The sequence below is a fragment of the Juglans microcarpa x Juglans regia genome, chromosome 3S, assembly GCF_004785595.1.
Source record: "Juglans microcarpa x Juglans regia isolate MS1-56 chromosome 3S, Jm3101_v1.0, whole genome shotgun sequence".
Taxonomy (NCBI): domain Eukaryota; kingdom Viridiplantae; phylum Streptophyta; class Magnoliopsida; order Fagales; family Juglandaceae; genus Juglans; species Juglans microcarpa x Juglans regia.
The window spans coordinates 20,461,941-20,475,612 of record NC_054599.1 but is presented as its reverse complement, the minus strand read 5'-3'; the positions used below and the strand labels follow the sequence as shown (position 1 = coordinate 20,475,612).

Genomic DNA, 13,672 nt, shown 5'->3' with positions numbered 1-13,672 from the left:
TGACAAAATATTAGAGGTACGATCATCTGAAAACCATTTTGGCAACGTATCCGGACGTCCCTTTGATACTCCAAAAGGCATTTAGTAGATATATATATATATATAATATATCATTAAAAAGGTATAAATTAAAGGTTTTCAAAGGGCATTAATTAATTAATGAAAGTGATGAATATTAGGATGGAGTCTACAACTCTAGCGGTACTCCTAAAATAAAAATAAAAAGTGGACTGTCGTGTCTTGGGTTTGAATCAACCCATTTGACCATGATGATCGACAAGTTAACTATTATTAGACGCAGCACTTCGAGAGACAGTTAGAATGGTAGTTGGAAGTTATTATTATTATTATTATTAAAATATTGATTCATGAAGCATGCGGTAAAGTTTTTAATGATGTATTCAGATTGATCACTTTAATTTTTTCTAAATTTAATTAATTTTAAATGAAAAAGATACAATATACTTTCCTTACGAGGTTGCATATTGGTCACAAATAAATTATATAAAAATAAATTTATAAATTAATATAATTTAATATAATATGTTAGATTATAAAATTATTTTTTATTATAAATTAAATTTAACGTATCATATGAAATCGTATCAATTTATAAATTTTTAAGTGATAGGAGCACGCGTACGTAAGCAGTGAGAAATTATAAATAAGAACACATGTGTGAATTTGGTCCTTCAAAAGAAAGCGAGTAAATGGCATAACAATCTCTTTTTTACTTCTAGTATATCGTATTTAAAAAAAAAAAAAAATTAATCGACTACTACGTACAAGTACTAGAGGAATAATTGAAATTAATAAATATAAGAATAATAATATACACACAATACATTATATAATACATTGTATAATATATTATACAATAATATTATAAAATGAAAATATTTTTATAAAATTATATTATTTTTATAAAAATACTTCTTATTTAAAATATAATTATAAAAAATATTGTACGTAAATCATGCTCTAACTATAAATCAGAAATTTTTTTTTTTTTTGGGGAGTTCTTTTGCTTGAGATCGTGTACATGATGACATAAGCATATGTCTAAAGCTAGCTAGCTAGCTACTTCTTAAGCCAATAGCGTCGTAGCCCACTTTGCTCCTGTTGAAAAAGTAAAAACTTATTGCCTGCTTCCGGTACTTTCACACTTAATATTGAAAGAAACTTATATGTCATAATAAATCCAATGGTCAATATTTCCATTAACATTAATTCAAACCCACGCTATCGCCATGCTAAAGACAAACGCACATGGGGTGTTTGTGAAAAAGAGCCTATTGTACATTTATATACTGGTGGTTTACAGTATGATTGGTATTTACAGCGGTGTGTACCGTTACAATGGAGAGAAATATATGGGATGTGATTTGGGATTCAATACAAGTACAAACGGAAAGGAGCCGAGGCTAGGTCGGTAGTTTCCATAGATACTTAGGTAATTGTTGGGTGTGATTTGGTGGTTTGATGTGATTTGGTTGCCTTTTCTGTCATAGAGGTATTGTCAATAATCCCTCCACAAATTGTGCTGAGGTAATAGGCCAAGAGTGATGCGTTCACGAACATAGTAATAATCAATCTCAATATGCTTGTTACTTGCATGAAAATTTGGGTTTACAGTCATATATAGTGTGCTTAGGTTGTCGTAGAAAATAATTGGTGGAGATGGAAGATGAACACCAAGAAATGTAGTTGGTTCCCAGAAAAATACAGAATCTAGTGATGGGATGCTTTGTTTGAGGACATCCAACCTAGTCGGCATCTAAAAAAGCATAAAGATTAAATGTAGATTGAGAGCGAAAATGAATGTCAAGATCAACAGTACCATGCAAATAACAAAGAATACGTTTTACAATTTTGTAATGATCCATGGTTGGGAAATGCATAAATTGGGAGACAAATTTGACACTATAGGATAGATCGGGATGGGTGAGGGTAGGATACTGAAGTGCATCAACAATACTACGACGATGTGCAGGTTGGGAAAAGAAACATCATTGGTAAGGCCTCTTGTCTTGGACATCATGGGGGGTACCCATATTAGAGTCTTGCATTTGGGCATGGTCTAAAATGTCAAGTGCATATTTGAATTGGGATAAAATAAGGCCATCAGTAGTGTGGCGAACTTGTATCCCTAAGAAATGGTGAATGGAACAAAAATCTTTCATGGCAAATTGTGTTCCAAGGGTATGAATGAACCCACTAAGGTGGGAGGGAGTGGAACCAATTACATCAACATATAACAATAAAACAAGCATGCTACGGGAAGATTTAGACCCTGTTTGTATTCACAAACCATCTTAATTCATCTCAACTCATCTCACTACTATTCACTATTATTTAGCAACTTTAACTCACAAATCTCACTACTATTCACAACCCATCTTAACTCATCTCAACTCATATTCGAATCCAAACGATACCTTAAAAAGAAAAATAGATGGATCAGCAGCACTGCAAATGAAACCATAAGAGACGAGAAAGTTGCTAAATTTATCAAATCATGCACAAAGAGCTTGATTTAAACCATATAACGTTTTATTTAATTTACAAAAATGGGAGGAGAGGGAGGAGTCGATAAAACTTGGAAGTTGTTCCATAAATATTGAATCTTGTAAATCACCATGAAGAAATGTATTCATGACGTCGAGTTGTCGGATGTCACAATGATTGTGAAGGGCAAGATTGAGAACAATGTGAATGGTGCCAAGTTTGATGATTGGAGAAAATGTCTTATTATAGTTGATGGCGCCATCAATTTGGTAAAAATCTTTGGCAACTAGGTGAGCCTTGAGACGATCAATAGTCCCATTATTAGCATAAAGTTTGGTCTTAAAAGCCTATTTGCATCCAATGACGTCCATGTTTGGAGTCCTTGACAGCTAGGTAGATTCATCAAATGCAGCATGATGAGAAATACATGTTCGACGAGAGGGAGAGTGATAGTACTATAGCCCATAAAAATGCAAAGGGACATTTTTGGGATCGAATTTGTTACGCTTCGTATCCCAAATGTAAGGAAAACATTTAGAGTCAAAGACTCAAAATAAGGCATAGTCAGGATATATGGTGACCATAAAGTAGTGAAAAATAAGAGTTAAGATCATCTAGGGATGTGGAAGGGAGGCAGTTTATTAAAAAGGCCGTTGTGGAAAAACTTCAACCTAGAAGCATTTGGGGACGCCACTGTTAAAAAGCATAGCTATGCCTAATTCCCGAATGGTGCGATGTTATTGATACATAGAACCATTCTGTTTAGGTGTATAGGGACAAGAAAATTGATGGAGGATACCTTAGCTTATTGTTGAAAATGATTTTTGAGTTGGGTGTTGGCAAATTCACCACCACCATCTGATTGGAAATTTTGTTTTTGTTGAACTGTCGATCGACAACAATATAATGATTTGGTTGCCTTTTCTGCCGTAGAGGTATCGACGTCAATACATGCATGCACCACCTTTAATGTGGTTTGATTCTTCTACACGTACGGCCGCCAACTAATTCATGGTACTGAAGTACCTGAACCATTCATCGGTTCAAGATAATCATGATCTTGCCGTTTTTCAACTCAAGGAGTACTGACGATTAAGGAAAGCACTACCCAAGTACTCTACCATCGAGTACCTCATTTGTTGAAGATATACAGAATTCAGACCCAAGAGAGACGAAAGCTAAAAAGGCACGGTTTGTCCGATCGGTGCCAGAAGTATACCAACTTGGTGCAGAAAAATGTGCAAGCATTCATACACTTGCAATACCAATCACTTGTTGAAGATAGATCATTCTAAGCTGGTCGTTGCAATATATATGGCGGAGATAATTAAGACTAGATATAGCTAGCTAGCAAGTTTCAACGGGACTACTGAGTAGTACTACTTTTGGGACATGACTTTGGATTATTAGAACCGCAACTTGCCTTGATCTTTCTCCTAGGAAATGCATGGCGCCATACATTCCAGCTTGTAACAAAAAAATGTGGTTTATATATAATTAGGACATGTACGGTCAGTTGGATGGGACAATTCCATGAATATGTCAACAAACAGTACTTAGCTGGCTCCCCTTTAGGACCTCATGGTGTGATCAAAGTTCGAGTGGCCGTCGCATAGATGTAGCACCACCGCCACCACCACCACCACTAATGCAGCACACTCAGTCCACAATTGCATGTTTACACTAAAATTTAGCCACTTTTAATGACCACTCCTCTTGTGGAAAACACCAACTTAACACCCATTTCTGTTGTCAGTGGAAGATTTGGAAGCTAGCTAGCTAGCACAGATATTTCTTGATCACTACATGAACGACCCAGATCAGCAACATTCTCTCTGTAATGGAAAAACACCAGCTAGCCCCATTTCATCCCTACAGTACTCCCCCAACAACTTGCGCGCGGTGATTTGGAAAGCAGATATTGGCATTTTCTTCAGAAACTACTTTCTCATTAAGCAACAATGCAATATATATAAAACCATGAAATAATAATAAACAAAATACTACTTGTGTTACATGCAGTTCCTTGCATGACCCGGCAAGCAAAGAGTAGTGCATTAATATTATAGGGTAATGCATGGAAGAGGCCGTGCTGACTGCTAATATAGAACTAATGCTGATTTTTTGATATTTTATTATGCAAATACATGCTGCAACTTGCAGTAGAGACTGCATGCAGTAGTACTAGGGACCATAAACATATCTATATGTCCATGGAGTTGCAATTAAATTACAATGCGTAGGAAGAGAGGCATTGTAGTGCAGAAAGAGGCAGCAGATGGGGGGGCCACGCGAGAGCAACATTAGGCCGGCATGCGACCGCAAGACATGCGTGTGTGCGCGCACCAAAACCATCATGTGGGCTCAGGAGTCAGTACTACTCTGCATACACCAATATTATTAATTTTATTCTATTAGATTGAAAAAAGAGAGAAAAAAAAAATCCTTTTTAGTTTTATACATAGGGTGATATTCTCTTACAAGAGTTTTTAGAATTTTAGACAATGCTCGTTGTAAAGTAATTTATATACGAAAATGTATACAATAAATGTGTAGTTTGACTTGTATTCAGAGTTTGCTTTGTATTGATTAGTTATAGATGTAACTTTCTTCGTGGATGAAATGAAGTTTATTTTCTATAAAAAAAAAAAAAAATTGCATTGGAGTAATCTATTCATCATCTTAATTTTTATATTTCTCTCATTATTCTATGATGTGACATTAGATTATTAAAAATTATTTATTATATTTCATTTGTGAATCAATCATTTAATACCACATTATGAGATGATGAGAGGATGATAAGAAAAATATGCTGAATATATTTGTTGTTTGCATTGTGGCCTTGGCCGTGGTCTTCGGAATATACTTTCTCATGTCAAAGGTTTAATAATTAATTTTGGATAGATAAATTTCATATAAATATTTTGTAAAAAATTGATTTCACTAATAAATAATAATTTTTTTTTACGCTTTTCTAAAGTGAGATTAACTTTTTTACAAAAATTTTGTTCAAAACTTGTCTATTTAAGGCTTGATTAAATGTTGATTATGTAATTAATCTTTCAAAGCCATGCCTCATCAGGGAATTAAAGTTGATGATTTATATCATTCTTGACAAATTATGGAAGTTTGAGATTTTTAATCGAGTTATAAAAGACATATTGCGTGCATATTTGTGAATAAAAGGAAAATATTATTGGGATGTGACAGATGCCTTTCTTTGATTATTTTTTCTCTATATATCTAGACGTTGGAGTTGGTGGAGGTAGCTGTAGGCCTAAATCTGACCAGGAAATCGCCTCACCAGAAAAGTCAGCATTATATATATATATATATATATATATAAATTCCTTTTTCATTTATTGTTAAGTCTAATTTGTTTTTATAAATTTTTTCGTTTCATTTAATTATTATAAATTTTTAAAATTTTTATATAAAATAAAATAAAAAATTCAAAAATTTTAAATTTTAAAATTTTAAAATAAAAATAAAATTAAAAAAATATATTTTAATAATATTTTATTTAATTTTTAATTTTAATTTCGAATATTCATCACCTTTTATTCACGAAAACAAACAACCCTTTGAAAAACAAACGAAAAGCAATCGATCTAGATGCATGGAAATTCATTTCTGATATGCCCAATTAATCCTGCGAAATTAACCTTCCTTGGCAAGTACTTGTCATTGTAATTACCAATTCAAATTCTACTGAATCTTATGGAATTTTCCATATAATTATAATGTGAAACTGCCAATTAACCCCTAGACGGTAGACAGACAAAAGTCAAAAGGCAAAACCCAAAGTTTTGGTTTTTTGGGCTTGATTACAAGTAAGCCATCACGACATGACCATGACATCATTCATTTCTAATTTTTTTTTTTTTTACTGTATTTTTTAGTATAAGAAGAAATTAATCATGCACGAAATGGTCAACCGATAATGTACACAAACCAGAAAAAAGATTTTCAAGATTTTCAAAACAAGTGACTTGGAAACTTCGGAGTAAATGATAATTTTATTTATAAGAGAAATACGTTAAATATAAAAAGATTATACAAAGGTAACTTTTATAAACTGATATAATTTAATATGGTACGTCAGATTATAAAATTATTTTTATTATAAAATATATATATGAGAGATCATATAAATTTACGTCAATTTGTAAATTTATTTTTATAAGATCTCTTTTCAAACTGGATTAAGATTTTTTCAATTTCTTACCTAAAATCCCACTTAACGTGTTTATATCTCTTGTCCACAAAACTCTGAAAGTTGAGAAAAGGTTTGGATAAAAACTATAGTCCAAACATGAGGGAAGATTTTCCTTATAAAACTATAAATTTTAAGGAATATTAGGGAGAATCATGTGTTCCCACTCAGATAGTGATGGTCGTATATCAACTGCTCCAAGTCCTGCATACATCACGTGTGGATTCGGAAATAAAAGCAGGCCCCTCCTCATATGGAACAAATGTGTGCAAAAAAACTTACTTTTCTTTTCCTTTTTTGAATTTGTCCATAATGTCATTGTAACGTCCTATTATATATTGCAATATTCTTTTTACCAGATTTACGACTTTTTCTCCTGAAATAACGAATTTTTAGGATTTAATATAAATAAAGTATAAATGCTTAATTTATATAAATATTTTTTAAATTGATATATGTAACTAAAAAAAAGTCACAATATATGTTTGTTTTCATAATATTACAGCCACAAATGGATTGTATAAAAGTAAATTCATAAATTGATATGATTTAATGTAGTACATTAGATATACTTTATAATAAAAATAAATTTACAATAAAAATAATTTTATAATTTGACATATCACGTAAAATTATATCATTTATAAATTTATTTTTATAAATATTTTTTAGAGCCTTGCAAGATACAAGCTGTTTGGTGTGCTAAACTACATATCAACTCTTATATGGTTTTTTTTTTATTGAAAATAAAAGTAAAAGAAGAAAATTTTGAAAGAAGAAGAAGGTCTTTTGTCTCATAAAAATTATTTTTATTTTCAATTCGTACTAGGATGTCTTACATGTCAGTATGGTGCATAATTTGATACACAAACTTGCTTGTAAGAAGACTTTTTATATTTTATAGCTAAAGCATTTTCCTTTTTATTTCTTTTTACATATATGATATAGCGATTGACAGCAACACTTCACATTATACCGATTTTTGCTTTTAATAGAAGGAAACAAGTAATTTAAGCATTGGTCCACGAACCTTGGAGCTATTATTCATTCACACTATTTGTTAGCACGTGTTTTTTTTTTTTTTCCCTTTTTTCTAAACAATAAAATATTTATAAGGGAAAATCAATCTTCCAGCGCAATATAGTGCAAATCTCGTCTTGCTTCTAAAATGCACTAGGGGTGTTTCACATTCGATGCTCTGTTTTTTGTTTTTTTGGGAACTTTCTTAGTAAAGTACTGAGAAAGAACCCGAAATTGGAAACAGGGCATGCGAGAGAGAGAGAGAGAGAGAGAGAGAGAGGGAGAGAGGACTGTGAAGGGGTGTATTTAGGGGCGTGTGTTATGCCTTACTTTTTTGGTCTTGAGGGTTTTGGAGCATCGTGTCGGGGAGAGGGGTGATCTTTTGAGAGGATTTTCTTTTTCTTAAGGTAGAGGCTTGCATAAAGATATTTCGTTTCTTTGGCGAGGGATAAGAAGGTGCAGAGATAGGTTAAGATCTCCGAGTGTGTATATTATATATATATATATATATATATACACGTACTGTGCTTCGTTGTACGCAGACACACAAGCCTCCTTGCTCACAGAACCAAGAAAAAAGTACGGTGTAGCGGATCACCAATACTCACGATTTGTAATGGGTAGGTGCTCCCACCCCCTTGCTTCCTCTGTTTCTCGTGTCCTCTTCTCGTATTTGTGTCTACTATTCTGGGTATTCTCATCATCTTGTGTTTCTCTATGGTTGTTAATTCTGATTTGCTTTTGGATTTGTACTTGTTCCCAAGTAGGAAACACAGGCATGGGTGCGTTTTTGTGTGGGTTTTGTTTTATCGTTTCGGGAGGTTTCGTGGAGATTAATGAGTTTTGTTTGTCTTTACGTTTTAGTTTCAGAAAATATTCGTTAAAACTTGGGTGTTCACTGAAGTTAATCTGTTGTTTTGGGAGATTTGTTCTGCTTCTCTGCTTTATTCTTCTTTTTTCTTCTCTCTCTCATAATTTGTGTTTTGCTTCTTTTCCCCGGGCGGGTCTGGATTTTCTTAGTTATGTGTTCTCTTCAATCTTAATTGAGCTCCAGGCGGGTGGAATCTCTCTCTCTCTCTCTCTCTCTCTCTCTCTCTCTCTCCTGTTGATTAAGCTTTTGTGATTCATTGGCTTGGTGGGTTACGGATTTTTTTCCCCACACATTAGTCTCTGAGCTTACTAACAGACGCCCGGACAAAATTTAGGTGGCGGTGCCTTGGCTTAGTTGGCTTTCTCTGTATTCTGGGTAATTCTATCATTTGTTTAACTCTTCGCGATTGGTCAGTTTGGTCTTAAAATCCAAACCACTTTCTCTCCTGTCTCCCCTTTTCTTAAATGAGGTTCTTAAGTACTCCTTGAAAGGATCGGTTGATGGATTTTTCTTTCGGAAAACTTTTACTCTTTATGAATAACTTTGTCTTGTTTTGATTGCATGTGGTTCTCTATTTATGTCCTTTCTTCTCTGACTGGTTAATTCTTGTTTCCACAGCTTACATTTCGGAGGCCAACACGCGCTTTTCACATGACATGGATGATGAATATGATAAACTTTTTCGGAGATTGAATCCACCCAGGTATCTAAATTTCTATCTTCTTCAATGTCTCTGAAAGTGGCCTTTATATTTGACCCAGACCAGGCTGAGATTTACACCTTCGTGCCCACTTTTTTTTTTTTCAGGGTTGTGATTGATAATGAGGCCTGCAAGAATGCAACAGTGATACGGGTATGTTGATTTCCATATTTTTTGTTGGACTTTATTGGATTCTTTTTTTCTCTTTTGGGACTTATTCCGTTGGATGATGCAGGCTGACAGTGCAAACAAGCACGGAATACTTCTCGAAGTAGTACAAGTCCTTACCGACCTTAATCTTATCATAACTAAAGCTTACATATCTTCTGATGGTGGATGGTTTATGGATGGTAAGGTTTTTTTAAGGATTTTTGGAACTTGTTCTATGGTACGTCTTGTACGTCTTTGGAATTCAAATCTGATTGTGTGAACTTTTTTTTCTCCTTCCATCAGTTTTTAATGTCACCGATCAAGATGGAAATAAGGTTACAGATGAAGGAATTTTGGACTATATTCAAAAGGTGAGTCCTGCTGGTATTTATCTATGTTTCTCTGATTTTCTGTACATATCCATCTGATTTCTTATGTTCATCTTCAGTCTCTTGGACCAGACGCATGCTTCTCATCCTGTATGAGATCTGTTGGGGTTATACCATCATTGGACCACACTGCAATTGAGCTAACTGGAAGTGACCGACCAGGACTTCTTTCTGAAGTGTGTGCTGTCCTCGCGCATCTTAAATGCAATGTAGTGAGCGCAGAGGTCTGGACACACAATGCCCGGGCTGCAGCTGTCATGCATGTGACTGATGAGGAAACAGGGTGTGCAGTTACTAATCCAGAGAGGCTATCTAGGATTAAGGAACTTCTCTGTAATTTACTTAAGGGCAGCAACAAATCCAGTGCAGCTAAGACTGTGGTCTCTCATGGGATTACACACACTGAGAGAAGGCTTCACCAGATGATGTTTGCCGATAGGGATTATGAACGAGCTGATGATGATGCCTCAGATGAGAAGCAAAGACCTAAGGTGAATGTTGTCAATTGGTATGATAAAGACTACTCTGTGGTTACAATCCGGAGTAAAGATCGGCCCAAGCTTCTCTTTGATACAGTATGCACATTGACAGACATGCAATATGTGGTTTTTCATGCAAATATTGATGCTGAGGGTCCAGAAGCTTATCAGGCATGCCATTTCTCTCGTCTGCTTATGTGCCCTTGCCACGTTGTTGGTGGGGTACTTTTATTGCTTTTGCTTTGGTTGTAGCATTCTGACTTATTTGTTTTGTGAATGTATTTGCAGGAATACTATATTAGGCATGTAGATGGTTGCCCTGTGAAATCAGATGCGGAGAGAGAAAGAGTGATACAATGTCTTGAAGCAGCTATTGAGAGGAGAGTGTCTGAGGTGAGTGATCTACAATATGACTGGGAAGCTGTAACTTTCATCTTGATTTTTGCTTATAAAAAGAAAAACTTTCATCTTGATTTTTGTTGAGGAAATTGCCAATGGTTTGCCAATAATTATGCAGTTGAACGCATGGATAATTACAACTTAGGGTCATTCTGCTGTAGAACATATTCATGTTTTTAACCTTGGGTTTTTCTCCAGAACCCCTGAGCCCCTGATTTTTACTTAGCTTTTGTGGCGTCTATATGAAATTAGACGAAGGCAGTCTATGTCTCTAATATCTTGGAGAAGTTATATGAGGTCATAGTGTTGGTCTGGCAAATGCCACTGTTTGTACTTAGATTACTATGTGTTAGTTATTTACAAGTTTGAATGTTTTGATATTTAAGGGGCCTATAACTAACAGGAAGTTGTGACCTTATGAATGATTGATTTTCAAATTAAAAGCACTCTCTGCCATTAACTCTTATCTTTATTGTGTATGTACATGCTTGTCTTTCATTGCCTTGAATTATGTTGTTGCTTTGTTCCTTTTATAGGATCTCTTCATCATGTATACGCTTAACTTTGTTTCTTCCTCATTCAGGGCTTGAAGCTAGAACTCTGCACTACCGACAGGGTTGGGCTGCTATCTGATGTCACTCGCATCTTTCGTGAAAATAGCCTCACTGTCACCAGAGCCGAAGTTACAACTAAAGCGGGTCAAGCTGTTAATACGTTTTATGTTCGTGATGCATCTGGGTATCCTATTGATTCTAAGACTATAGATTCCATCCGGCGAGAAATCGGCCAGGCTATACTTAAAGTGAAAGGCAACCCTGAAGACTTAAAACCTGTTCCTCAGGGGTCTGCAACTAAGTTCCTCTTTGGTGGTCTCTTCAAGTCTAGATCCTTTGTTAACTTTGGTTTGGTTAGGTCCTATTCCTGAGAAACTCACTCCCCTCCCCGTGTACATTAAAAACCCTCGGCTGCATACTCCATTACAAATCTAAAACCATTTTAGAGGAGGTGTGAATTAAATTAGGAACATGTATATATATTCTGAAAAGAGTCAAGGAAAGCCATAGTGAGAGTCAAATTCCTTGTAAATTCCACCCATGTGTCCTGCTTTTACCTTTGTATTTGTTGCTACGAATCCAAAGTGACGTTGGATTCTTGAAATCAAAGAAAGGAAAGCCCAACTAAATTGTCTAATGCCATGGAACTCTCAGATCTAACATAACATGTACATAATTTTTCTCTGCTTTGCCTATTAAGAATTTCTTTTCTTACGTTATTTCTCTGCTTTGCTTATTTCTCACTATCCGTTTGGATTTTGAGATGAGATGAGATGGTTTGTGAATAATAGTGAGATTATTAATTGAAATTAGAAGAGATGAGATGGTTTACCTTTGTATTCAAACGGGCCAATGTTTTGACTCTAATTTTGGATTGTTGTCCACCAATCTGAAGGTTCAAGGTTGTATCCAAATTCTTACCAAGAGGAATATGAATTTTGTGTATTAAGCTACCAACCTTGACCATTCTGTTCCCCATTGGACGGGTTGTTTCAGTGGCGGCTGACCTTTCCGTAGTCATGACTCATGGGTTTGATATTCAAAAATCTATCTAAAATCTGGATGCGGGCTCTTCAATATCGCTCTCTGATAAAGACAGGCATTTTCTAGTACTTGGTCTGTTGTTGAACACGGTGCCAACTTCTGAATTCTCTTACATTTGTTTCACACTTGGACTTGTCCATTTCATATGCTTTTCTCTTGCGGAAGAAGTGTATTTTTCGGCCCTTTCCTTTCTTTTGCTCCACATAGCATCCTAATGATTCACGAAACCTTCGATAAAAGTTCCAAAATCATTATTCTAAAAATATTACTACGCAAGCTGATGTAATATTTTTTGGGCGTATTGATTTTGAAGTCAATCACTCATATATAAAGGAGTTTGGAAAGTGACATCAACCAATATAATTAAAGGATGATAAATTCTTTAATATCTTTGATGTTTTCCCAACCACAGTAGTCATTCTAGTGCAATCTAAAGCAATTTGAACGTTCCTTTTGACCGAGCGGTGAGAGGATGACGCGCGCGGTTGGAAAGCACAAAAGCAAAAAGAACCAACCAAATATGAAAAGAGGAAAAGTAGTGAGTGTGGGAAGATGCGGTTTTCTTTTCTGAACTTATCGCACCCAAACGCCACATAATTCTGCACCACCCTCTCCTGCATGATTGGCTCTATCGTTATTGGTTGGTGTGCTATGTGGGGTGTCTTCACGTGGCTTCTCGTGCTCATCCAGGAGCTGCCACCTTTAGAAAGGAAATCGAGATGGACATGTAAATATACAAAAGAACTACTATATATATATAGAAAATTACATAAAAATAAATCTTAAAATTGATGTGACTTTATGATATCCGTTAAATCTATTTTATAATAAAAGTAACTTTACAATCTGACACACCACATCAAGCTATAATAGTTTGTCGGTTTAATTTTATATAATCGTTAAAGTATTTCTCAATTCACAAATTAGATTATAAAACTTTGTGTCCCGAGGATAATGTGGTTTTGTTCCCATCATTGTCTCATTATTATGCAGAGAAGTAGTTTAAGATCCAATGTCTTTTTGAATGTTATCTTTAGAGCCAGTATTTCAAATCCCAAGCAATTGTATTGGGACTAAACATAATTGGATTACTCCACTTCTGCTATCTAAGATGCATCATATCAAAGGGTCTAATTGTGCTTAACAATTAGATTCTAAAGATAAAAGTGGATTAAAGAATTCAACATGTTACTGATTAGGAAAAGGAAAGATGAAAAAGCACATCTGCCTAAATTTAGTGCAGAAAGCTTCCCTTAAAAGAGTTAAGACCACTTTTTTTTTGTTTTGTTTTTGTTTTTGACAGGCTTCTCTTGGGCTTTAAAGATAGATAGATATGAGC

The 13,672-nt window shown here is 34.7% G+C and overlaps 1 protein-coding gene across 2 annotated transcripts; it reads left to right on the top strand.

Moving 5' to 3' along the window:
* The first annotated feature begins 7,874 nt into the window (after positions 1-7,874).
* On the top strand, positions 7,875-12,003 carry LOC121257273 (ACT domain-containing protein ACR4-like). Of its 2 annotated transcripts, none has more exons than XM_041158220.1 (8): positions 7,875-8,367; positions 9,237-9,321; positions 9,426-9,471; positions 9,554-9,668; positions 9,772-9,839; positions 9,917-10,507; positions 10,625-10,729; positions 11,319-12,003. In XM_041158220.1, the coding sequence occupies exons 1-8, from the start codon at positions 8,364-8,366 to the stop codon at positions 11,658-11,660; spliced, it is 1,356 nt and encodes a 451-aa protein (XP_041014154.1). In that variant the 5' UTR covers positions 7,875-8,363; the 3' UTR covers positions 11,661-12,003. The 2 variants fall into 2 exon arrangements, with proteins under 2 accessions (XP_041014154.1, XP_041014155.1); XM_041158221.1 differs by lacking the exon at positions 7,875-8,367 and adding an exon at positions 8,897-8,993.
* Positions 12,004-13,672: the final 1,669 nt, after the last annotated feature.

Excerpts from the sequence above, each read along its gene's own strand:
- LOC121257273 (XM_041158220.1), top strand. Across the intron at positions 9,322-9,425 it reads CGGAGATTGAATCCACCCAG|GGTTGTGATTGATAATGAGG; the intron begins GTATCTAAATTT and ends TTTTTTTTTCAG. Across the intron at positions 9,840-9,916 it reads TTTTGGACTATATTCAAAAG|TCTCTTGGACCAGACGCATG; the intron begins GTGAGTCCTGCT and ends GTTCATCTTCAG.